The sequence below is a fragment of the Patella vulgata genome, chromosome 7 (genome assembly GCF_932274485.2).
Source record: "Patella vulgata chromosome 7, xgPatVulg1.2, whole genome shotgun sequence".
Taxonomy (NCBI): Eukaryota; Metazoa; Mollusca; class Gastropoda; family Patellidae; genus Patella; species Patella vulgata.
The window spans coordinates 1,477,699-1,503,653 of NC_065885.2; the positions used below are offsets into that span (position 1 = coordinate 1,477,699).

The 25,955-nt window shown below is 37.0% G+C and overlaps 1 protein-coding gene and 1 long non-coding RNA gene across 2 annotated transcripts; one reads left to right on the forward strand and one right to left on the reverse strand.

Annotated features, from left to right (window-relative positions):
* Positions 1-3,203: 3,203 nt before the first annotated feature.
* Positions 3,204-18,932, forward strand: LOC126828653 (cation-dependent mannose-6-phosphate receptor). The gene is made up of 6 exons (XM_056102376.1): positions 3,204-3,487; positions 4,111-4,271; positions 4,898-5,007; positions 5,443-5,582; positions 6,894-7,020; positions 10,182-18,932. Exons 1-6 carry the CDS (start codon positions 3,312-3,314, stop codon positions 10,305-10,307), a joined length of 840 nt encoding a protein of 279 aa, XP_055958351.1. The 5' UTR covers positions 3,204-3,311; the 3' UTR covers positions 10,308-18,932.
* LOC126828656 (uncharacterized) lies at positions 18,513-25,908 on the reverse strand. The gene is made up of 6 exons (XR_007683187.2): positions 25,758-25,908; positions 24,067-24,155; positions 22,795-22,861; positions 22,022-22,083; positions 20,424-20,530; positions 18,513-19,252 (listed from the first exon to the last, which is right to left on the reverse strand). It is a non-coding gene; the product is annotated as an uncharacterized LOC126828656 (long non-coding RNA).
* Positions 25,909-25,955: the final 47 nt, after the last annotated feature.

Consider the following 25,955-nt stretch of genomic DNA (forward strand, 5'->3'; position numbering starts at 1 on the left):
ATGTTTTTATAAACCTTTTAATTTGCTTTGTAATAAACTAAATTAAAATAATAATATTGACATATATTTATTATTAGATCAAAATAATCACGATAACAGTATATGGAATGAAATGTGGTTTAACGTCCTACTGTTCTGCTCCTACTGGGCTAATGAACACGGGGTAATAACAGTACATCATAACAATAATTAGTTACGTTAATGATTTACTAAAGTACGGCTATAACAACAAATAATTAATTAACTGGTACTGTTTCGGCACTCTTCAAATCAGCTGTGGGAAAACATCTGCCATTCAAAATATTCTAAAGAATTACAGATAGGTTTCCAATCTGCCATTTTTATCCAAGATTCAGAGAAAAGCAGTCAAACACGGTTATTTGATCATCTTGGGAAAAACAACTTGTTCTGTGAATTTGTCAGCTTATAGACCCCATCATGGTACTGAAACAACCTTAAACCTTAAGATATGTGTAGATATAAAGGTGTGTGTTTCACTGCTGATATAAAGGGGCGTGTTTCACTGATGATATATTATAGATCTTCCGCAGCTTTCGCAATAGACCACAAAAAAACTGCTTTTCCGGCTTCAGAAAGTCTTTGGTATTAATAGCACTGTTTTGAAATGGTTTACATCTTATCTGTCATCTCGAAATCAGTCGGGGGGTTGGATGGCTGAATGGTTAGCACGCGTGCGCTGTATCATAAAGTCTGTCATTGAGTCAACTGGCGTGGTTTCGAATCCCCGGTTGTACGCGACAAGGAGTAGTGTCGCCTGTCCAACCTCGTGGGTTTTCTCCGGGTCCTCCGGTTTCCTCCCACTGCTAAAGACCCCTACGCGCAAGCGAATTATTGAAATAAAATTAAACCACATGTTAGTCCCGAAATGACCTAGTTTGTGTCGAGTGGACGTTAAACCACATTTCTCTCTCTCTCTCTCTCTCTCTCTCTCTCGCTCGAAATCAGTCTGTGATTGTCAACTCAGACAAATCAGAATGTGTTCCTCTAGTGCGTGGTGTTCCTCAAGGTTCTGTGTTAGGACCTATTTTATTTACCATGTATACAAAGCAGCTTGGAGATGTTCTAATTCCAAATTCTGTATGTCACCATCTTTATACTGACGATACTCAACTTTTAGATTCATTTACTCCTGGATCCGATCAGCGGTGCTCAAAAAAATGACTACATGTATCGGAAAAAATTAAAATCTGGAGGAATTTAAATCACTGGAAATTAAATGCAGATAAAACCAAAGTTGTCCCTTTTTGTTCCAAAACTCGATTATCGGACGTTTTGTTGATTTGGCGCTATATAACAGGACATGTTATTGATATAACATCAAGAATTGATTAACACGTGTTGTACGGTACCTATCATGGATTAAACCAATTTGATTATCGTAGCCTATTATTTGATGATGTTTTTCATCACATTGATGAGCTAATGACATGGGTGAGAATACATATAAATGTAACAATTAAAAAACACAAAAAAACTCACTCAAAACAAACACAATAATTAATTTATTAAAACAATACTTTATAATTTAAAAACATTAGTCCGATCGGTCAAGATTTTCATAAAGAAAACGATATTATTTTATCAAATGTTTATTCGGGATTATCACGCCAACACGTTTTTTATTTCAAAGAAAACATTGGTCGGATTTGTATTTTTGTTGGTCTATAACGTTACTGGTCAAAATAATAACATTACTTGACTTGTAATCTGGTCTGATATTTGCGATCAATCTGTTTCACAGAGAATTACGAGTCTCGTATAATATCTCTGTCATAGATGACTGCCTTAACACGTGCTGTCACAGCACGCGGTGTGAATCATTGGCTGAATGGCGCGTGCATTGTTTACATAAGACATAACTGCTTCGGAGAGAATGCTGCATTTTAGTCATTTTAATACCCATTTACACTAAATCGGAAATAATTTTTAACTACAAATACGTCAAACGCCTTTGTTTATTTTTCCAATATATACAAAAAATGTTTTAGAATTTAATTTGTCGCAGGAAAAAGTTAATATTTCTAGCTCATTAAGCCGCATCAATGTCATCCTTATCAGTGATTGTCGCGGCCAAGCAAATATTCACTGCGGATCAGTGTGATTTGCGATATCACCGGCCGTGGGGGCCGAGCGTTAAAACTACTGCATTGGTACATTGGTACGGTAGCACGTCATTTCGGTCTCGCGTCAGTTCGGACTCAACACAAACGTCGTTTTGGACTCAGTTTGACGACCTTTCGGACTTACTTGGTGACTTTTCGGACTCGGTATGGGGAATTTTCGGACAAAGGCTGGCGACGTTTCGAACTCAATAACGGACTCAATAAAAGCTGAACAATTCTATGTATATATTTGTAATAACTGTTTATTCTTTCGTTTTAGGTGAGGCTGAAGACAGACCATTCACAATAATAAAGAATGTATGTATGTATTCTTATATCTGTAGGCTATTCGCTAACCTGGGGGTCCAAGGTTCGATCTCGGCGTTGGCCAAGAAAACTCCAGTCTGGTTTGTTTCCAGCGCGGTTCCCTTTAGTCAGTGGTGATGACGGCAAGGACTGTGTCGTCTGGTCGTTCCTGTGGGGAGAAAACCCACGTCCGAAAAATAAATAGCCTATCCATTTTTAGTTCATTAGACCTCGCCAATAAATAAAATATATACAATCGGTGAACCCCTTTCATGATTTTGTTCAGTTTATAGTTATATTTGGGGCTCTTCGGTGGGGTTTATGGGTAAAGAATTTATGAGCCTTAATTTTACTCACAGACATGCTTATAATATGGAGGGGGGGTTGGATGGCTGAATGGTTAGCACGCGCGCGCTGTATCATAAAGTCTGTCATTGAGTCAACTGGCGTGGTTTCGAATCTCCGGTTGTACGTGACAAGGAGTAGGGTCGCCTGTCCAATCTCGTGGGTTTTCTCCGGGTCCTTCGGTTTCCTCCCACTGCTAAAGACCCCTACGCGCAAGCGAAATATTGAAATAAAATTAAACCATATGTTAGTCCCGAAATGACCTAGTTTGTGTCGAGTGGACGTAAAACCCCATTTCTTTCTTTCTTTCTATAATATGGACTATTTTAGCTGTTGTGGTCTTACACCGCAATGGTGAAATAATTTCGACCAATCAATAAAAAGCACGTCTACATGTCCGGAGCTGAAAGTTCAATCTGTCACGTGGACTTCCGGTTTGAAACAACAGCCAGCAATTTTCCAAAACAATCCACCGAATTATTTATTGTATTTTAATTGTTTATCATTTAGATTCAGGAAAATAGTGAGTTTGGCAGCATGGGGTTATCGTCTGAAATATCCGTTTTGCTGCTGTTGTTTTTGACTGGCCTGTTGATATCAATGGTGGATAGTACAACTCCAGGCTGTCGACTAATCAACGAAGAAGATGGTAAAGACGTTCCTGATGATGATCATAAAGGTTACAATAAATTGAAGCCGTTAGTTGGAAAGAGGTAAAGTTACAAAAATACCCTGTTTTGTTTGTGTAAACCCTTACTGCACCAGAAGTCTAAGATCATAGATTGACTAACGTTGGCCTACATACACTGTGACTGTAGGCCTACACATCATGTAATGGCCTTTGCATGTACCGTACATGAATAAATGAATAGATTGGTGTTTAACGTCCTGCTTTCCACTCCAACGTGGCTAAGATACGATTTTATTGTATCGAAAATTCCATTGGGGACAGCATACAATAATATATACATGTACATAAATTTATAAATGAAAACAGCCGTATGTCATACTTGAAAAAAAATTGCTGGACAGCAATTGAATTCCAACTGTCAAGAGTTCTGTTACTACGTGCATGCAAACATGCCATGGATATATGTAATGACCAGTATACAAACAGAACATGACATGACAGTGTGTACGTGGTAATAACCAGTTTACAAACTTGTCATTACCATGTAAACTGATGGAAGTAGATGTTGGCCTCCCTTCTTTTCAAATTCAAGAGAGGCAAAGTGATGACAAAATAAACAGAATTTTGTTTTGTGCACAGATATTTTCTGCTTTGCATTTGATTAATTTGATGTATTCTGAACACTGAACATTTTTTTCTCTGTAGGTTCAGCACTATTGATGTGGAGAAGGAATATAGATATAGTGTTGGTATTTGTCGTGATGCTGTGGATGGATATAAAAATGTTGGTGTTTTGCAAGAAAGTTTGAAAGATAAAAGACGGCATGTTATAGGGTTGTATAACTCAACACAGATAATGAGTGGAAGTACGTAATAATGTTGATTACATAGTATTCAAAATGGGTTACACAGTATTTATAAGGTTTACTACATGATTACTACACAGTATTTAAAATGATTATAGCACAGTATTTAAAATGTTTATTACACAGTATTTAAAATGGTTATTACACAGTATTTAAAATGTTTATTACACAGTATTTTAAATGTTTATTACACAGTATTTAAAATGTTTACAACACAGTATTTAAAATATTTATTACACAGTATTTAAAATGTTTACTACACAGTATTTAAAATGTTTATTACACAGTATATAAAATGATTATTACTACACAGTATTTAAAATGGTTATTACTACACAGTATTTAAAATGTTTCTTCATAAAAGCCTGAATAGAAGACACCCATCATAGACTATTTTAGACACAGATTATCACACAATGTTTTTATGCACCTACATTTTTATGGCCTGTGTGGAAAATTTGTTGTTTGTTGGCACTCTACATGTCACAATTTGTATCCAATTTTGACGAAACTTGAAATATAGGTCGTATCTCCCAAAGATCTCAGTTTCGTTCAAAATTGGCATGTATTGGACTAACATGATGTATACGTTTGGGAATTTAAAGATAAATTTTTGATATTTTCAGATGATTGGGTGATGATTGAGTATTGGCATGGTGAAAAGTATCATACACATTGCAACAAAGAAGAGAAAAAGGCTGTCATTATAATTATTTGTGATCCATCGGCGGATGATGTAAGTTGAAAAAAATTGAGATTAGATTTTCAGTAGGAATTATCACCCGTTTGTTAAAGATACATTCCCATGAAATATTATTTGTTGGGTTATTTCCAATAAAACTATGGAGAGAGAGAGAGAAATGGGGTTTAACGTCCACTCGACACAAACCATGTCATTTCCTGACTAACATGGTTCAATTTTATTTCAATTATTCGCTTGCGCGTAGGGCTCTTTATATATTTAGCAGTGGGAGGAAACCGAAGGACCTGGAAAAAACACACAAGGTTGGACAAGCGATCCTACTCCTTGTCAAGTGCAACCGGGGAATTGAAACCCCGCCAGTTGACTCAGTGTCAGACCTTATTAGTACATGCACGCCAACGTGTACATGGGATGACTTTTTATACCATCCGATGAACTAGATGCCTTACTCTTATTTAAATGTTTTAGGAAAATGGAGTAGATATATTGGATGAAGCGAAAGCGAAAATAGGAGATTGTTATTATTTATTTGAGATTTCACATAAAGCTGTGTGTGGAATTAAATCGTCATCGAAAGCTCTAAGTTTTGGTTCCATAGTATTGATAATGTAAGTATATGTATATATATATAAAGAGAGAGGGTTTAACGTCCACTCGACCCAAGCTAGGTCATTTCGAGACTAACATATGGTTTAATTTTATTTCAATAATTCGCTTGCGCGAAGGGGTCTTTAGCAGTGGGAGGAAACCGGAGAACCCGGAGAAAACCCACAAGGTTAGACAGGCAGGTGACCCTACTCCTTGTCACGTACAACCCGGGAATCGAAACATCGTCAGTTGACTCAATGATACAGCACGCACATGTTAACTATTCAGCCATCCAACCCCCCTTTATGTATACAAGGTAGACTGGCCTCTGGTAAATATATCACTGTGTGTGAGTGGGGGATGTGTCAAGGTAGATTACATTAGTGGATGGATGGGGAGCGCAAAATTAGATTAGGTTACCAAGGTAGACTGGTCTCAAGGCTATTGATTCTGAAGTGTTTACCGAGGTAGTCTAGGCGATTGATTGTGAAATGGTCGCCGAGGTAGACTGGTCTCTAGGCGATTGATTATGGAGTGGTTACCAAGGTAGACTGGTCTCTAGGCGATAGATTGTGGAATGGTTACTATTGTACTATTAGCCTTGTGTCAGTATATTAACACAGATAATGGTACCAGGAAGACTGGCTTGCCTTTAATTACTGAGTACTGATACAGGTTTTAATATTACTGGAAAGGCTAAGCTATTGGTAATAGTAGTCATGATTACCTAGACAACTGGTTTCAAAGTCAGAGGGCTATATACCGGTTTTGAATGTTGGTCAATCTACTAACTATTATGTTATAATATTGAAGAATTCAACCGTAAAACAAAATGATTACAGTTAGATTTATAGTTGTTATGTGTAAAAACACGTAAAAATATATCGACTAGAAAATTGGTATAATTCTAAAGTTTTCCATATCCTTTGAAAAAAATATCTTGCTAATCTTACTGACCTAAATACTGCCAGTCCTACTGACCTACCTAGTGTCTGTTGTACTGCCCAGATTTTTTGGCGTGGTTCCCCCTTGTCAGTGATACAGGACGGAGGGCCTGACAAGGACAGAGATGTCTAGTCATTCAGATGATACGAAAAACCAAGGTCCCATGTACACATTGGCGTGCACGTAAAAGATTCCTTGACAGTTGGAATTCGATATAAGAGTAGGCTGTAGTGCCGCTGTCCGGGCAAAATTTCCCTAATAGCACACTGTATGGCGTATGCCCGTCTTCATTAGCCCAGTTCGGAGCAAAACAGTAGGACATTAAACTTCATTTCATTTCTGTTGTACCAAGTGTATGGTAAAATATGTTTATTTTTTGTTTGTAGATTCGCCAGTGTGGTAGCCTTATATTTATTTCTTGGATTCCTATACCAGAGATTTGTTCTACATGCCAAGGGAATGGAGCAAATACCAAATTATAGTTTTTGGCAAGATTTTGGAAATTTAGAAGCCGTAAGTAATAATTCATGATGTCCAGGAGGCTTATTAAAACCCCAACATACCAAAAAAAAAAGGTTATACTTTCAGCACTTGCACAACCCTAACTAGGTCTTCTAAGATCACAGAGAATTTTCTCCTCTACTCCCCAAGAAGGGGGGTCACGGTGGCTAAGTGGGTAAGACGCTGGCTCGCTAGCTTGGAGCTCGGGTGTTCGATCCCTGCATTGGCCGAGAAAGTTCATTCAGAATTTCCGGCGTGGTTTTGACGGCTGGGAATCGATTTTTAATTTCAATATCGATTATCGGCAAGAATTTGTCAGCGATTATCGATAATAATCGATTATCATTTTTCCGGAAAAATCCGAACTTTATCGACCTGTTATTTGTGTTGATCGAGTTACAGTAGTGTTATTATCGTAGTCAATTAATGTAAAATAATTACATGTAGTTGCTAAATGTAGGACTAACTTGAGTATTATTCTAAGCTGTGTTCTTGATTCTTTTGAACCTTTTTTTATTCCAATATCTCCGATAAATACAAAAACAATACATGGTTTTTCTTTGCTCTTTGCAAGTGACTGGCGATCACACAGTGTTACTACTAATAGAATAAAATAAAATAGAAGGCGTCTATTGATTGGACAATAAAAAAATAATTACGGGCTTTCAAAGTAGAATTTTTATGATTGGTTAATTTAGATGAAAAGCAAAGTAGAATTCTTCCACGAAATTACGAGAGATATAGATATTTTCCCTGGAAGTCAAAAACGTGTTTTGTATGGGCTGTATCTGACATGATGTAGTAATAAAAGCGGAGTTGATCATAAATAATACAATTAGTTTTATCGTGAAAGCAGATGATTTCCCTACAAATCAATCAAGAACAAAGAAGGGAGATAATTCTAATTTTACTATATATCACGTGCGATTGTCATTGTTCACAAAGTGCGTGACCTATTTTAGTTTCAACTAGTAATTACAACAAAAAGAACGAAAATATTAGAATAATGTATTTAATCTTAATTAAGTTTAGTTTTTTTTACAATAATATATATTTAAAATGTGCCAGTTTGTAAGCAGAGGGGGGAAATGGTTGTTGTGTTGACGTTGTGTATTCATTCATTCGATCGTCTGCTAATGCCAGACTACGGCAAGTTCTGACATGTGAAAGTGACCATAACTTGCTGTCAGAAGGTAAATATACCGATAATCGATATTTGAATTTCAATATCGATTATCGTTTATATACCGATTATCGAATATATCGATATTTTTGCACAGCCTTAGCGGTTTCCCCTTGTCAGTGATGCAGGATGGTGGGCCTGACAAGGGCAGCTGTCTAGTCGTTCGGATGGGACGAAAAACCGAGGTCCCGTGTACAGATTGACGTGCATGTAAAAGATCCCTTGGCAGTTGGACTTCGATATAAGAGTAGGCCGTAGTGCCGCTCATTGGGCAAAATTTCCCTCATAGCACACTGTATGGCGTAGGCCTGTCTTCATTAGCCCGGATTAGGAGCAGAACAGTAGGACTTTAAACCCCATTTCATTTCATTTCATTTATCAAAGGGGAGCTAACTATGACAGACAGTGTAAGTTTAGTATGAATCACATGAACAGCTGTAGTTCTCCAAGTAAACAAGGTGGTTTGGATGGCCGAATGATTATCACGTGTGCACTGTATCATAAAGTCTGTCATTGAGTCAACTGGCAGGGTTTCTCTTCCCCAGTTGTACATGACAAGGAGTAGGGTTGCCTGTCCAACCTGGTTGGTTTTCTCCGGGTCCTCCGGTTTTCTCCACTGCTAAAGACCCCTACGCGAAGGTAACTTATTGAAATAATATTGAACCATATGTTGGTCCCAAAATGACCTGGTTTGTGTCAAGTGGACGTACATGTGTATATCTCAGGTGTTCTAAAGTAGGGGTCGGCCCGCGACGTCAGATTGCTCGTCCTGCTGCTGCATGCTGGATAAAAAACCCACAATACTTCAGCTTCTTACACCTCTTACATAACGCATATCATACACTGGAGTCAGTAATGTCATGCGCTATACTATAAATGTTCTATAATGTTGTTCGACCCGCTGTTGCATGCTGGATAAAAAAAAATACTTTACTTTCTTACACCTCTTACATAACACATATCGTACACCTAGTCAGTAACGTCACACGCTATACTATAAATGTTCTAACTTAGTGATATCTTGGTAAGATTAAAATATTTAATTATTTTGTGTAATTCATGTATTGATAAATAAATAGAATGACTATCATTATTTTTTGTGTAAATTCAGTGTATTCTGTATTCAGTGTATTGTATTGAACAAAATATTTATGCAGCCTACGCTCGGCATTCTTTCAGTTATATCTGACCCAATATGAAATGATATGAAATGGGGTTTAACGTCCTACTGTTCTGCTCCTATGCTGGGCTAATGAAGACGGGCATACACCATACAGTGTGCTATGAGGGAAATTTTCCCTGGGCAGCGGCGCATCACTGACAAGGGGGAACCACGCCAGAAAATCTGGATGAACTTTCTCGGCCAATGCAGGGATCGAACACCCGACCTCCAGGCTAGCGAGCCAGCGTCTTACCCACTTAGCCACGCCGGAAAATCTGGATGAACTTTCTCGGCCAATGCAGGGATCGAACACCCGACCTCCAGGCCAGCTAGCCAGCGTCTTACCCACTTAGCCACGTGATCCCCCGACCCACTATGAAAAGGTTTGGTGATCCCTGGCCTAAAGAACAGAGATATATCTTTATGAAATATGTAACTTTTCTATTATTGTCTTCCAGAAATTTTGGGGTTAGGCCATACAAAAAAAATATTTTGTTTCTTCCTAAAACTCTCATGACTTGGGGAGGTTTTTGTGTTGTTATTTTGTCAAAGGATTGCTAATGGACTACTGATAAAGAATATGTTTTAAGGCACAACATTGAAGCATTCTGACAATGAGTTGACGGGTCCTATCGATGTTCAACTTTTGATTCTGCCTCTGGAGTTATTTATTTCCCCTTTGTCGAAAACTTTGTGAACAGATTCATTTCAAATTTACTGTGAAGCATTATGGGCATGAGAGGATGAACCCTTTTGATATTCATTGTTTTGTGACCTTCCATTTATATCCGTCTCTCCATATGACACCATTTTGTATTTTTATTGTAGGATGGCTGTAATCTAGTGTGTAGAAGCATGTCCAATAGAAATTCAGCACCATATAAGGGTATTGGTGACGAACAGTTAGAAGAAGACTTGGATCGAGATCGCGATGATCATTTATTACCAATGTAAAAATAAACAAAACAGACAAGGTTCTAATTTCACACGTATACTTCATCTTTGAAAATCACTTCTATTCAATGCTTGTATAATATATGTCTGGATGTATTAGACTATAGATACTGAAGTCTAGATAACCAGGTCTCATTAACATACATTTGTTTAACCAATGCTATTCAATACTTGTATAATATATGTCTGGATGTATTTGTCTACTGATACTGAAGTCTTGATAGCCAGGTCTTATTATGACAACTAATCAGAAAGCTTGTATCACACAGCTTTTGATTGGACAATAATAGTGGCTTCTGTCAAAATCAACCTACAGAACCAATCATGTAAAGTATATTATAAGGTTGTTGGTTAACAGAAACTCATTTTGGTGATGAGTAAAAATATTTTTGTGAAAATGGTATGTATGATGAAATTTATAAATAATCAATGGTCATAATAATCATGACAGATTGGGTAACTCTGGACCCTCTGTCGAACCAATTAGTCTTTGGGGGTCCAGCATGGTCACTTGATCAATCTATCAAAGTTGAAATAAGTTCATCACCTTTTGGGAAAATGGATTGATCCAAATATTGTTTTCTGAAATATGTTTTCTGATCAATTCAATTTAAATCAAGGGGTGTTCATTAATAATTCCAGAACAAATATAAGAATGTTGTTGATTTTTGAATATATAAAGTTTGTTTCTGACTGGTTGATTTTGGGTTTGTGAACGGATAATAGATTTCGGTACGACATATTTATATATTGCAGAGTTTGCGGACATATTTCACATATCATACAATAAACGTACCCATATTTAAATTCTGTCCCAGTTCTCTCTGTCGGGTGACGCATACTAGATATTCTATTCTGGGGTTGCTCGTTTGTCAATTCGGAACGTCCAGAATTGATAGAATTGCAATCAAGTGATACGCAATTATCCATGTCACAGTTCTGTCAGTCCCAACAGCTGAGGTGATATGAGTAGAATCGTGACGTATTTTAAGTAACAAATATGTATCAGCTGTCATGATTGGTTGAGATATTTTTTATGCATTTGGCACATGCGTTGTACTTTGAAATTGTCCTTTTCAGTCGATTGACACTATTTTTGGAATTGAGAGAATTTAATTCCGGAACGTTCAATCGAGTATTCTCTCTGTGTCATTGTTGTATTTAGAGAACTAAATTCTAGAACCTTCAAGTATCTTTATATTTTTGTCTTGGATGAATAGACGATAGCAAAATGAGCCTGAAGTCGCAACTCTTTGACGATATAAACAAAAATATTAAAATAGGCTAAAAATGTTGTTTCAATGATATTACATGAAAGGTAAAAGTTTAGATTTGACAAATAAAACAAACTAATTTTTGAAAATATTTTTAGCCTATTATGTATTTCCCCTTGCGACTCATTTTGCTGTCATGGTTTACATATTTTGATTGTTTTGTCATGGATAGAATATAATCACATTTTAGATTAAGTATACAATTGTATACAAGTTTAGAACTGAAAGATTAAGAAAGAGGGAATGTGTGTGATAATCATTTGTTTTGTTTACGAGGTTCGTAGTCATTCCCTGCGGTAAACTAGGCTCTTGTGTACCGTCATGCTGGCTTTAGACACATAGACATGCAAATATATAAAATGTAGAAATACATACCACGTCTGTCTATTTTTTGTATGTCCAGTATTTTATCCGTTGACCTATTTTGTTTCATGAGTTAATAATAATGATTTATAAATGGTTTGAAAGATGTAAAAATGTTAAATATATTATATGTTTATTTTACCTACTTGTGCCTTGATAGGCGGGTGTATGGATGTACGCATGTATCTACATGTGTTTTTCTTGGGTTGGTTCATCAAATAAAATGCAAACTTATAAAAATAATATATTTTGTTGAAATTTAAAAAACCCAACATGGCTTATTATGCAAGTTCTCGTCCACGGTCACATTCTAATGTGTTTCTATAGACGGTTCAACCAGTCATGATCTGAACTTAATGAAGTTTGCTAGAAATCACAGGGTTGAACTTATTTTGATCGAACCAACCCAGATTTGTAAATTGTTTGTTAAAGGTATATCTGGGATTTTTATTTATGAATATGGAATAATATTTTGTTGTTTAGTTGGAGTTCTGATAAAATAATATATATGTGTATATTTATTGTCTTCTGGTAATTAAAAGTCCAGATCCGTACAGCACAAAGTTTGTCTTCACAGGACAACAGAAGTTGGCATGAATTTCGTTGATTTGATAGGATACAAGATTAATTATGGTAGCTGCTTGTCGACATTTTTATCTGGGGTTAACACGGGCCAGAATTAGGTCATCAGAAGCTTCCATTCCCTTTAATATACTTCAGCTACGAATATGTCTTATGTTAAGTATACGATTCATTCCTGGTCGGATGAAGGACATGTCCGGCATCTACAGGCGAAACAGCAGCCATGGTTCATACCAATCTGAATTAAAATTTTGCGTCCTATTTTATCGCGAAAAAAACTACTTTAAAAACAACAAGTACGTTGTTGTCCTTTTCGAAACCAAGGAAAAAATTTGATCGTCTAACGATTCTTGTAAATATAACATAAATGCTTGGGCTTGAAAGATTTTATCCTCAAAATATTTTTGCATTTGGGTTTGTTTAAGATTTTATCATCTCACGGTTTGTTATTCTACGTAAATTATTTCACGTAAATTATTTGTTTTTGGTTTTTGTGAATACTCATAACATCATTTTATATTTTTTGTATAATCGCTGTGTATTTTGTTCCCGGTTTCCATGGAGATCAAACATGCAATAAATGTTGTAGAATTATGTATTTTACGGGGATTTGTTGATTTTGAGGAATTTGTTTTCGCTGTTTTGTAGAATGCCAGAATTCTTTCTTGATGCTTAAAATAGTTAGTTTTAATATGCTTAGTATTTTTATGGACTGTTATGATTGAACTGGATGATTTTGGACTGACTATCCTAATCCTTGTCATGAACAAGCTTGGAATCGAAACCACACCACTTGATCCATTGACAGACCTTATGATCTAAAGTGCACACATAAAACCATTCGGTCACCCAACTCCACGATAACAGAAAGGATAGAGTCAGGTGTTTTAAAAATATCTTTTATTCTTGAACAGGTCTAAGTATATTGATAAGTAAGTGTATCCACTCTGTGGCTGTACAATGCCAGAGGTATAGTAGGGATGAGAGAGCATGTGTATCAACTCTGTGGCTGTACATTGCCAGTGGTGTGTGAGGGATGGGAGAGCATGTGTATCAACTCTGTGGCAGTACATTGCCAGAGGTGTGTGAGGGATGGGAGAGCATGTGTATCAACTCTGCGGCTGTACAATGCCAGAGGTATAGTAGGGATGAGAGAGCATGTGTATCAACTCTGTGGCTGTACATTGCCAGTGGTGTGTGAGGGATGGGAGAGCATGTGTATCAACTCTGTGGCAGTACATTGCCAGAGGTGTGCGAGGAATGGGAGGGCATATGATATGGTGTATATCCTGGATAAGGAACACAATCAACAAAAATAATACCATCTTACCATCGATCTTGGCTTGTGGAGCTCGGAAATGGTTAGCTTGGAATGAAAGGATATGCATTAATTCTGAATTTAAGAGGGTTGAATAGGAACACCTGATATCACTTAGTCTAGATATATAGTATTGATAGATGTTGTACATGAGACAGGGTATGCTTACTCTCTCTAGAACATCTGATACCACTTCTTATATATCTGTGAAGGTAACAATATATGTACATTTCATTTTACCATCCTCATCATATCTGTTTTTCAAGTGGTTTTAAATAAGATCCTAAATAGAGATTGGCCATAGTAATTAGTACACATTACATTTGACATAGACTCATTACATTTGACATAGACTCATTACATTTAATATAGTGCACATTACATTAAATTGATGTAGTGCTCATTACATTTGATATAGTGCACATTACTGACGTGCATTCAATGGGGCTTATTGATGTGATGTTAAGATACAACACAAGGTTGATTATTGTTGATATTTTATTAATTAGAAAAAGAAATAATTTAATTTGTAGATATGGCATTATGCTTTTATTTATCCAAGTTGATATATTCTGTATTGGTTTTATTATTATGCATATTATATTAATCAGTAAATCTGTTTCCTTCTTTTGATCAAAATAATCATAATGCTCAATCGATAACTCTCTCTATGTTTCTGTGTTGTATTATTTATACTTAGTTCCTATTGATTGATATTTATAGATATTTTGCTAGCAGTGTTGGATTTAAACTCAGTGAGGCCCTTAGCTATACAATATTTGACTGTCTTTGTGAATGACTTGGTGAGACCCTATAAGCTATATATGCCTTTTAATTATTTCATACAATTAGACATTTTAAAAACTACAATATCAGTCCACTTAAAAATTCATGTTGAATGTTGTTCAGCTTATGTCTAAGTCGAACGAGTTAAAGGAGCACCACAGCTTTATGATACAACTGTCCATGACAAATGTAATTCATGGTAAATCATAATCTTAAATGTGTATTATATGATACCCACCCTTCTTCACATTCTTTATTCTTCCTCATTATACAGAGAAAATATCGATATATGAATATATTATTTCCAAATCGGAATTCACAATGTTGAAAAAATATTTTAAATTCATTTTTTTAAGATGAAAATTGAGTTTATTAATTTGATGAGTGGGTATTGATGTATGTATTGATGTACCAACACTACGCTACGGTTCCCTGCTATACTTCACCCACTAGTAGAAATGTTGATCTGAGAGAGTAAACCTTTTAATTTAAAACTATTTAATCATAAACCATTGTGTACAATTCTACACAGATCGAATCAATTGACCATCTGACCACCAGTTTATATGTTATGGTCATTGTTTGAGGATTAATCAGAGCCATGATCCTAAACAACAGTAAAATACCCAACATTATTAACAATTAAAATTATGTAGAGATGGAAGTGAGTGTGGGATTAATGGGAGTCCTGACCCTAACTATCACATGTTCATGAATAATATTCTGTAAGTGACATTTAGTAACTGGGTAGATAAATGAACTATAACACATGCACTTATGGAAAAACATCTACTGATTTATTTAGGCGAGTTTCGAAGAGTATTCTCTAAACTTTATCAAGCTAATACCAAGCCAATACGTTTAAAGAAGACTCTTCGAAATGTTGCCCAAATAAATAAGTAGCTGCTTTTCCATAAGTATGTGTTATAGTTTATTTTCACATTTTCCTTTCATATTTCCTTGTTTAATTATTACCAACTGTAGCTTGTAGTTTGTTTAATTGTTACCAACTCTAGCTTGTTTAATTATTACCAACTCTAGCTTGTAGTTTGTTTAATTGTTACCAACTCTAGCTTGTAGTTTGTTTAATTGTTACCAACTCCAGCTTGTTTAATTATTACCAACAACTCTAGCTTGTAGTTTGTTTAATTGTTACCAACTCCAGCTTGTTTAATTATTACCAACAACTCTAGCTTGTAGTTTGTTTAATTGTTACCAACTCCAGCTTGTTTAATTATTACCAACTCTAGCCTGTAGTTTGTTAATTGTTACCAACTCTAGCTTGTAGTTTGTTTAATTGTTACCAACTCCAGCTTGTTTAATTATTACCAACTCTAGCTTGTAGTATGTTTAATTATTACCAACTCTAGCTTGTAGTTTGTTTAATTATTACCAACTCTAGCTTGTAGTTTGTTTAATTATTACCAACTCTAGCTTATAGTTTGTTTAATTATTATCAACTCTAGTCTATAGGTTGTTTAATTATTACCATCTATAGCTTGTAGTTTGTTTAATTATTACCATCTATAGCTTGTATATTGATGTATATTTTATTTATGTTTGCATTTCTTTCATATTTTAATTTAACTAAGTATTGTAATTTGCATAATGATAACATTTGTTGAATATCCATCCCACTGACTATCCTGCCTTCCGATGTGAACATTGATGGTTATTAATAGATCCTATAAAATTAAAGAGTTGATTTACTAAATGAGACATTCCATTTCAAGTAGAAAATGGGCAGTTTTTTTTCAAAACACAAAAATATGCGAGAATGCTATCTTAAAGAATATTTCATTGAGACTTGTTCACACTAAGGATGAAAAAATATTACTTCAAGACCTTGCTAGAAGAATGGGGATCAATATAAATCTACTTTCGATTGAACGCTTTTATAATAGATATTGTTTATAATTTAAGCTTTTGTGTCAGAGGGCAACTTGTTTAGTTTGTATAAACCAGTTCTCAAGCATTATGATTAGAAAAAAACATCACAGACTCTGTGACAAGTAATCCTTGGTGTGCACAGGTTTTGAAGCCTCTGTGACAAGTAATCCTTGGTGTGCACATATTATTGAAGCCTCTATGACAAGTAATCCTTAGTGTGCACAGGTCTTGAAGCCTCTATGACAAGTAATCCTTAGTGTGCACAGGTCTTGAAGCCTCTATGACAAGTAATCCTTAGTGTGCACAGGTCTTGAAGCCTCTATGACAAGTAATCCTTAGTGTGCACAGGTCTTGAAGCCTCTGTGACAAGTCATGCTTGGTGTGCGCAGGTTTTGAAGCATGTGATGGATAATCCTTGATGTGTGCAGGTCTTGAAGCTTTTGTGACAAGTAATCCTTGGTGTGCATAGGTCTTCAAGTCTCTGTGCATTATTTCATATTTCGGAAAATATCAAATTTTTCACAGCTAAAATGAATTCAAATTGATTATTTAATTGAGATGACAAAATCAAAATATCAACCTCCAGACTTGGATTCAATTGGCCCATCAAAAAATTGTAACGCTAATTACAGCTGGTGCTCGCTTTTGATCTTTTTCTGTTTTATATCGTCTGCCAAATGTTGCTAAACTTTCAAGATAATGTAGTTTGCCAAGGCTTCCCTTAATTGATGTTCTAAAGATACTTTATTAATTCACTTCATTGACTGTGGCAATGCTCGATTGTCAATCCGGAACTTTCAGAATTGACGGAATTGCAATCGAGTGACGCAGAATTCAGTCCTGTCACAGTTCTATCAGTCCCAACCACGGAGGTGGGGTGAGTAGAATCGTGACGTAATTAAACACAATGAATATGTTTCAGCTATCAGTTGGCACATGCGTTTTATCCCCCAATCCACATTTTCGTTCGATTGTCACTATTTTTGGGTTTGATAGAATTCAATCTGGAACATTCAATCGAGCATTGATATAATGAACTGATTATTTTGGTGTTTTGTTTTGCGATACAGTTTTATTTTATATTGATGATAATTAATTCTGTGTAAATATTATATCATTCCATATTAAAATACATTTTCTATTAAACTCTTTATTTTCTTTCTTCTTTAAATAGATGACAAGTTGGGTGACTCTATAATAGTCTAACATGTGCATTGTACATCATTGGGTCCGTCATTGAGAATGGGGGTTGGGTGGCTGAATGGTTTCACACGCCCATTGCCCAGACCGGTGTTTCCACATATACGTTATCGTACTCTCAAGGATTCTTTTACGTGCATGCTTTATGAACGGTTTATGAGATATGCTCTTGAAACTAAATCGCGGCTAACTTCTTTCGTTGCAGGATAATAATTCATTCCTTGCATTGGATTTATAATACTAGAATACTTATACAGGTGACAATTTTATGGAATACCATGACTTCTTATTACTTGGCGACGTTTCGACTAGGCTTCTCTAGTCATTACCAAGCAGTAATTGTATTCCATAAAATTGTCACCTGTATACTCCAGTTCAGTTACTAAATGCCATTGAAACAATTTACTAGAATACTTGGTATGGATACAATTCACTATTTTAACTAGACTGTGAAATGTTGCAGTATAATACAAATAAAATGAAACAGGTTTAACAACCTACTATTCTGCTCTGACTCAACTAATGAGGGAAAGTTTGCCCGAACAGCGGCACTACGGCCTACTCTTGTACCGAATTCCAACTGTCAAGGGATCTTTTACATGCACGATCTTGTTTTTTCATCCTACCCAAAAGACATCCTGCCCCCCCTGATGAATTTTCTCGGCCAACGTACGGATCAAACACAGGACCTTCAGGTTCATTGTCTTATACACTGAACCACCTTGGTTCCCACGATCATTCTTGTGACCTTCAGACCTGCTTGATCTATACAGAGAACAAAACAACCTGCAATACTTTCTTCAAAATAATAAATATCATTTATATCTATTCTTTCAAATTCCAATACATACTAAAATATGTTTCTAGTAGAATTGAATATAAAGATAATAAAAGAAGAAACTTAGACACGAGAAGGTTCATTTCTTTCTTCTAGCATCAATTCTCATTTAGCACTAATTCCTTTACTCTAGCATTAATTTCATGATAGCATTAATTTCTTGGTAGAATTTATTTCCTGCTAGAACACTTTCAAACTAGCATTAATTGTCTGTTTTAGTTTTTATAATTACACTTTGACAATATGTCTCCTCAAGTCCACTGATGACTTCTTCATACTTGATTTTCACCATAAAATTGATGCAACAAATTTGTTTCACTGCTGAGGTTTCTATCAGGTTTCCACCAATTGTTTGAAATAATTCTTCCATTAAATATAGAAATCTTTAAATAAAATAAATGGTTCTTCCATAAAAAAGAGGACCAATTTCTGCCATCAAATAATGAACTTTAAATTCAATAAATTATCTATCCGAAAACAGGTCAAACTTTTTCCAGGTATATTTAATATATTTCTCAAACAGGTTTCTTAAAACTGGTGAATTTTATAATGTTCAACTTTAAATAGTTAATGTTTCATATCTTCATATATTTCTCGTCCCCTATCAACCTTATTTTTATCAACGGGAAAGTAGTACCAGCCTTTATAGTCAGCTCTTGACTGCATCAAGTCCATCATTCGAGCTTCAAGTTTCCTGTAAAAATAAAACAATTGTTAGTTGATTGTTATTATAAGAAAACGATACACTTCTATAAAAAGAAAGGGAGAGAGAGAGAGAAATGGGGTTTAACGTCCACTCGTCCACTCGACACAAACCAGTTCATTTCGGGACTAACATATGGATTAATCTTATTTTAATAATTCGCTAGCTCGTAGGGTCTTGAGCAGTGGGAGGAACTGAGGACCCGGAGAAAACCCACATGGTTGGACAGACAACCCTACTCCTTGTCACATACAACTGGGGAATCAAAACAATGCCAGTTGACTTAATGACAGACCTTATGATAAAGCGTGCACGTGTTAACCATTCGGCCATCAAAAACCCCTATAAAAAGAAAATTAAAGACCAGGCAATGAAATGAAATGGGTTTTAACGTCCTACTGCTCTGACTGGGCTATCGCAGACAGGCATACGCCATACAGTGTGCTAGGAGTAAAATTTTACCCCAACAGCAGCGCTACAACATACTCTTATATCTCATTCTATCTATCATCGTTCTTTTATGTGCACACCATGCACACTGGACCTTGGGTTTTTTGTGAAAATAAGAACGACTATTATATGTTGTACCTTGCCAAGGCCCACAGTTAGTCCTGTACCAATGACAAGAGGGAACCACACCAGAGAATTATGATTAATTTCTCGCATATGTCATACAGTGTTCTATGAGGGAAATTTTGCCTGGACAGCGGCACTACTGCCTACTCTTATATCGAGAGAGAGAGAGAGAGAAATGGGGTTTAACGTCCACTCGACAGAAACTAGGTCATTTCGGGACTAACACATGGTTTAATTTTATTTCAATAATTCGCTTGCGCGTAGGGGACCCGGAGAAAACCCACGAGGTTGGACAGGCGACCCTACTCCTTGCCATGTACAACCGGGGATTCAAAACCACGCCAGTTGACTCAATGACAGACTTTATGGTACAGCGCGCACGTGCTACCATTCAGCCACCCAACCCCCCCTCTCTTATATCGAATTCTAAATCGTAAAAACACCCAACTATCAGGTAGCGTCCTTACCAACGGCAGTTCTAATCACAGATTTGCGTCCAGATAAAACGAAAACAGAAGTTAATTTTCAAATGTCAACAAACTCATATGTCCGTACAGATTTGTAATGATTGAAATCGCGAACTTACTTCATTTTCAATTCTTCACCTTCGTGATAGAATGAATTACAAATCTTTTCATACTCCTTTTCGGGATCATTATAAATATTTTTAGAAAACCATCTCTGTATCGGACCCTAAAATATAAAAGTTAATAAAAATGTCACAGCCAATTTGTTTATCATCTGATTTATTTTGGAGCCATTTTGCAGTGTGGTTTCCCCCCTGTCAGGAACAAAATAAATGGGGTTTAACATCCTCTTCTGTTCTGCTTCTACTGGGCTAATGAAGACCGCACACGCCATACTATGAGAGGCATTTTGCCCGGACAGCGGCACTATGGCCTACTCTTATATCGAATTCCAACTGTCAAGGGTTCTTATGTGCACGCTAATCTGCACACAGGACCTCGGTTTTCGTCCCACCTAAACGACTATACGCTGTCCCTTGACAGGTTCTCTGTCCTGCGCCACGGACAAGGGGAAGCCACACTGATGATTTTTCTCAACTAATCCAGAGATCAAACACGGGACCTCAAGGGTTAGCAAGGCCTACTCACTGAGCCACCATGGTTCATACTTGTCAGGAAAATGAAATGAAATGGGGTTTAACGTCCTACTGTTCTGCTCCTATACTGGGCTAATGGACACGGGCATACGCCATACTATGAGGGAAATTTTGCCCAGGCAGCGGCACTAACGCCTACGCTTTATCGATTTTCCAACTGCCAAGGGATCTTTTACATGCATTCCAATGTATACACTGGACCTTGGTTTTTCGTCTCATCCGAAGGACTACACAGCTGTCCTTCTCAGGCCCTGCATTCTGCACCACTGACAAGGGGAAACCACGTCAGAAAATCAAGATGAACTTTCTCGGCCAATGCAGGGATCAAACACCCGACCTCCAGGCTAGCAAGCCAGCGTCTTAACCACCTAGTCGCACTTGTCAGGAAAGGAATCTAGATGTTTGGAAAGTATAAAAACCAAGGCCCCATTGATTAGGGGGGCAGAAACACTGCTATCTAGGCAAACCTTCCTTTATAGCACCTTTAACCCAATTTATTAACACCTTGTTTTTTTTGTACCATCTAAACTACTAGACATTTCATTTCCAACCTCTCCGACCTTCACCTTCACCACCGACAAGGCGAAAACCCATGCCGGAAAATAGGCCTACTGAGGAATTTTCTCTGCCAGCACCTGAATTGTCTGGTTCGTTGGCATTTTGTTAAATCTTAGTGATACATGTAAATAATGTTTAATTAGATTGTTATCATAAACAAACTATAAAAAGAAAATGAAAGAACAGGATTATGGCCAATGTTTCCATGGTTTGTGGACTAGCACAAAATGAAATGAAATGGGGTTTAATGTTCAGGCAGTGACTGGGATAATAAAGATTGATAAAGATCGAACACCCGACCTCCAGGCTAGTGAGCCAGCGTCTTACCCACTTAGCCACGTGATCCCCTAACAAAGATGGGAATACGCCATACAGCGGTACACTCTTATATCGAATTCCAACTGTCAAAGATGCACATCAATAAAAAGAAAGTGAAAGACTGGGATTGTAGCCAATGTTTGAACGGGCAACGAGTCTAATAATGACAAAATAAAGATTTTTACCTTGTGATATTCCCAGTGTTTTGGTTCGTAACCTTCTGGTATATCTCTCAATTCTGCTGGACCTGAAGAAATATACAAAATAAATATTTACATTTAGTTTTATGTGTGGGGAGGGGGTTAATGATTGCACGTCATAGAGTCAATGGCGTGGTTTAGATTCCCCGGTTGTACTTGACAAGGAATAGGGTCGTCTGTCCAACCACATGGGTTTTCTCCGGGTCCACCTGTTTCGTCCAACACATCAAGACACCCCACGTGCAAGCGAATTATTGAAATAAAATTGAACCATATGTTAGTCCCAAAATGACAAAGTTTGTGTTGGGTGAACGTTAAGCAAACAATTCTCTCTCTATTTTTTTTTCTTTATACCTTGAATAAAGGAAGAAAATGCAAAATGAAATGAATTGTGGTTTAACCTCCTACATCTCTGCCCCGCTACTGGGCTCATGAAAACGGGGGAAGAAAATACACATTAAATATACATGTGTACCAACATGTGGGACTAACACATGGTTCAATTTTATTTCAATAATTCGCTGGCATGTAGGGGTCTTTAGCAGTGAGAGGAAACTGGAGGACCCTGAGAAAACCCACGAGGTTGGACAGGCGACCCTACTCCTTGTCACGTACAACCGGGGATTCGTTACCAACTCGGAAGTGAGCTTTGGTATGGAAAAAACCCCACAAACATCCAAGAAAAAAAGGTAGATTTTAAACGAATATACAGCCATTAGATGATACAGAATCAAACCCCCCAAGTCTAACTTACTTACCTACAGCCATGTTGGCATATGCGATCACTAATCCAATTGGTATTAATCCAATCCAAAGGAAAAAATTCTGGAAAATAAGATCTTATTTAAGAGGAATATTTATTTATAGAAGTAAGTGTAGGAGGACTGCACCACCCACAAATAAACTGGATAAGATTATCCTCCGAACAAGACACGAACTACACGGATAATGTGAAGTGAAATGAAATGAAGTTTAACGTCCTACTGTTCTGCTCGGACTGGGCTAATGAAGACAGGCTTACGCCATACAGTGTGCTACGAGGGAAATTTTGCCCGGACAGCGGCACTACAGCCTACTCTTATATCGAATTCCAACTGTCAAGGGATTTTTTACATGCACGGCAATGTATACACGGGACCTCGGTTTTTCGTCCCATCCGAACGACTAGACATCGGTGCTTGTCAGGCCCTCCGTCCTGCATCACTGACAAGGGGGAACCACGCCAGAAAATCTGAATGAACTTTCTCGGCCAAATGCAGGGATCGAACACCCGACCTCCAGGCTATAAATGTAGGCTATAAATAAGAAATATCTGATCAACAAGATGTCTTGTATTTATTTACAAACTGGGCTAATGAAGAGCGACATACTCCAAGCACTGTGATATGAAGGGAATTTTGCCCAGACAGTGGTGCTACGGCCTACTCTTATTTAGAATTCTAGCTGTCATGGGCTCTTCTACATGCACGCCAATATGTACACAGGATTACATGCACGCCAATATGTACACAGGATTTCAGTTCTTTGTCCCATCTGAACAATCATATGTTGTCCCTGTTCTGACAAACTCTTCACTCATTCCAGTCTGTATCAGGCCTTCCTTCCTGCACCACTAACGGTGGGATGAGGGTGGGGGGTCGCACACTGGAAATCCTAAAGTTGCCCCCCCCCCTTGTCAGTGGTGTAGGACAAAGGGTGTGGTATATACTGGAATAAGAGAACAGAGGTCACCTGTCTATTCAGACCAATTCTCAGTTAACACCAAATCAGCTGTTAGCATAATTTGAACCAAATATCACCACTGCACAAAAAGACTATACAATTGTTGCCATTGTATGATAAACTGAGTTGAAATATAATGAGGTTTATCGTCCTACTTTTCTACACCAGGCTAATAAAGATAGGCATTCCAACTGGGAAGGGGTTTTGTCCGTACACATTAATATGTACACGGGACCTCAGTCTCATCTGAATGTCTAGAGGAAGTTGGTCGCGAAAAGGAAATGCCGCTTTAAATGAGCCAAACTTACCATATCATCTTTAAAACCATTCCATTCATATCTACTAGCTTGCATCGGAATCTTAGGAGGTCCATGACTTGCCATTCCCCTTACCAATGCTAAAAATACAAACATTCCAAAACCGTTTAGAAAATGTTGCTGCATATAGGTGAATTTTATGTACATTTTGGTGTCCTATATGAATATTAAAAGTGACAAAATTGTGTTGATTTCCTTGAACACCGTATTTTCTAGTAATGTTTTATATTTGCAAGCATATAATGTTAAGGATGCATTATAAAATGAAATGAAATGGGGTTTAACATCCTACTGTTCTGTTCTGCTCCGACTGGGCTAATGAAGACAGCATACTCCATACAGTATGCGATGAGGGAAATTTTGCCCGGGCAGCAGCACTATGGCCTACTCTTACATCGAATTCCAACTGCCAAGGGATCTTTTTCGTGTATGCCAATGTATACACAGGACCTCGTTTTTTTGTCCAATTAGAATGACTATAGACAACTGTCCTTGCCAGGCCCTCTGCACCACTGACAATGGGGAAACGATGTCGGCAAATCCCTATAAACTTTCTCAGTCAATGCAAGATGCATTATATTAGACTTTGATAAAGAGCTGGATGTTCTTATAGTTCAAAAATAGATAATGCAAAATAAATATTTAGAAAATTTCATTCAAATCACTTTATTGGGAGCAAAGTTATCATTGTTTGAAGGTTTGACGCCTACAATTGTTTGTAGCATTTCAAGGGGTGGTACTTTTTACCGCCGACCACCGCCGAACAATACTTTTACCGCCGACCATCGTGAAATTACCGCCAACCAAATACTTTTTACCGCCGACTACATTGTAATGACTTTCGATCATAATACCGCCGACCAAATACTTGTTACCGCCGACCAAATGCTTAATGATTCCTTGTTACCGCCGACTATATAAAATTAATTAAATTATTAGTGACAAATAAATAGATTTGGTTAAATACACAGAGTTTGATAAAAATATAGATTTTATTATATATAAACCCTCGCCCTCGCACTAATAAAAGATAGGCCTAAAATGTTATTTATTTATAACCAGTAGCTGAAACAATCTTGATATATTTGCCCTTCAATATCTAAATTGTAGTTTTGTCCTTCCGTATTCTTTAAAATATATATGAATGTTTTTCGACAGTTGTACCTGATTACACCTCAAATAGAAAATAACATTCTTGTTGTATTTTTTTTTATAAAAAAAAAAAACAACCGTAAAATAGTCGGCGGTAACAAGGAATCATTAAGCATTTGGTCGGCGGTAACAAGTATTTGGTCGGCGGTAATTATATTACGGTCGAAGTCATTACAATTCGGTCGGCGGTAAAAAGTATTTGGTCGGGGGTAATTACACGACAGTCGGCGGTAAAAAGCATTTGGTCGGCAGTGGTCGGCGGTAAAAAGTACCACCGCATTTCAAGTGCGCCCTGACTTTAAAAAGTTTGTGCAGTACGTTGATCTGGCTACTTAGGGTTAGTAGTGGAAGTCAAAAGTAGCCGGGTCAACGTACTAGGCCAAAAAGTTTGGGAACCACTGTTTTAGAGAGTTGATTATTTACAGGCAAAACTAAAAGAAAAGGCACTGGCAACTAATTATCAGAATGTTTAATTGTTTGTTGGGCATTCTTTTATCGCCTTGTCATTTTATTACTTTCAAATAACGTACCAGTCTCTGCTGAAAGAGTAGGCAGTCGCAAAGTACCATTTTGCCATTGCTGAATTAGAGAGGCTCGGATTGCCCGATGAAGAACTGGTCGCAGCAAACTCATGCCAGCCATCTTGCTGACCTTTCCGTCAAGGACGTTTCTATGCTATGATGCACCACAAACGGCCTTCGCCAATGGCCCGTTGTTTTATATCTGTT

Excerpts from the sequence above, each read along its gene's own strand:
- LOC126828653 (XM_056102376.1), top strand. The coding sequence starts at position 3,312 with ATGGGGTTATCGTCTGAAATATCCGTTTTGCTGCTGTTGTTTTTGACT. Across the intron at positions 5,008-5,442 it reads GTGATCCATCGGCGGATGAT|GAAAATGGAGTAGATATATT; the intron begins GTAAGTTGAAAA and ends TAAATGTTTTAG. Across the intron at positions 7,021-10,181 it reads ATTTTGGAAATTTAGAAGCC|GATGGCTGTAATCTAGTGTG; the intron begins GTAAGTAATAAT and ends TTTTTATTGTAG.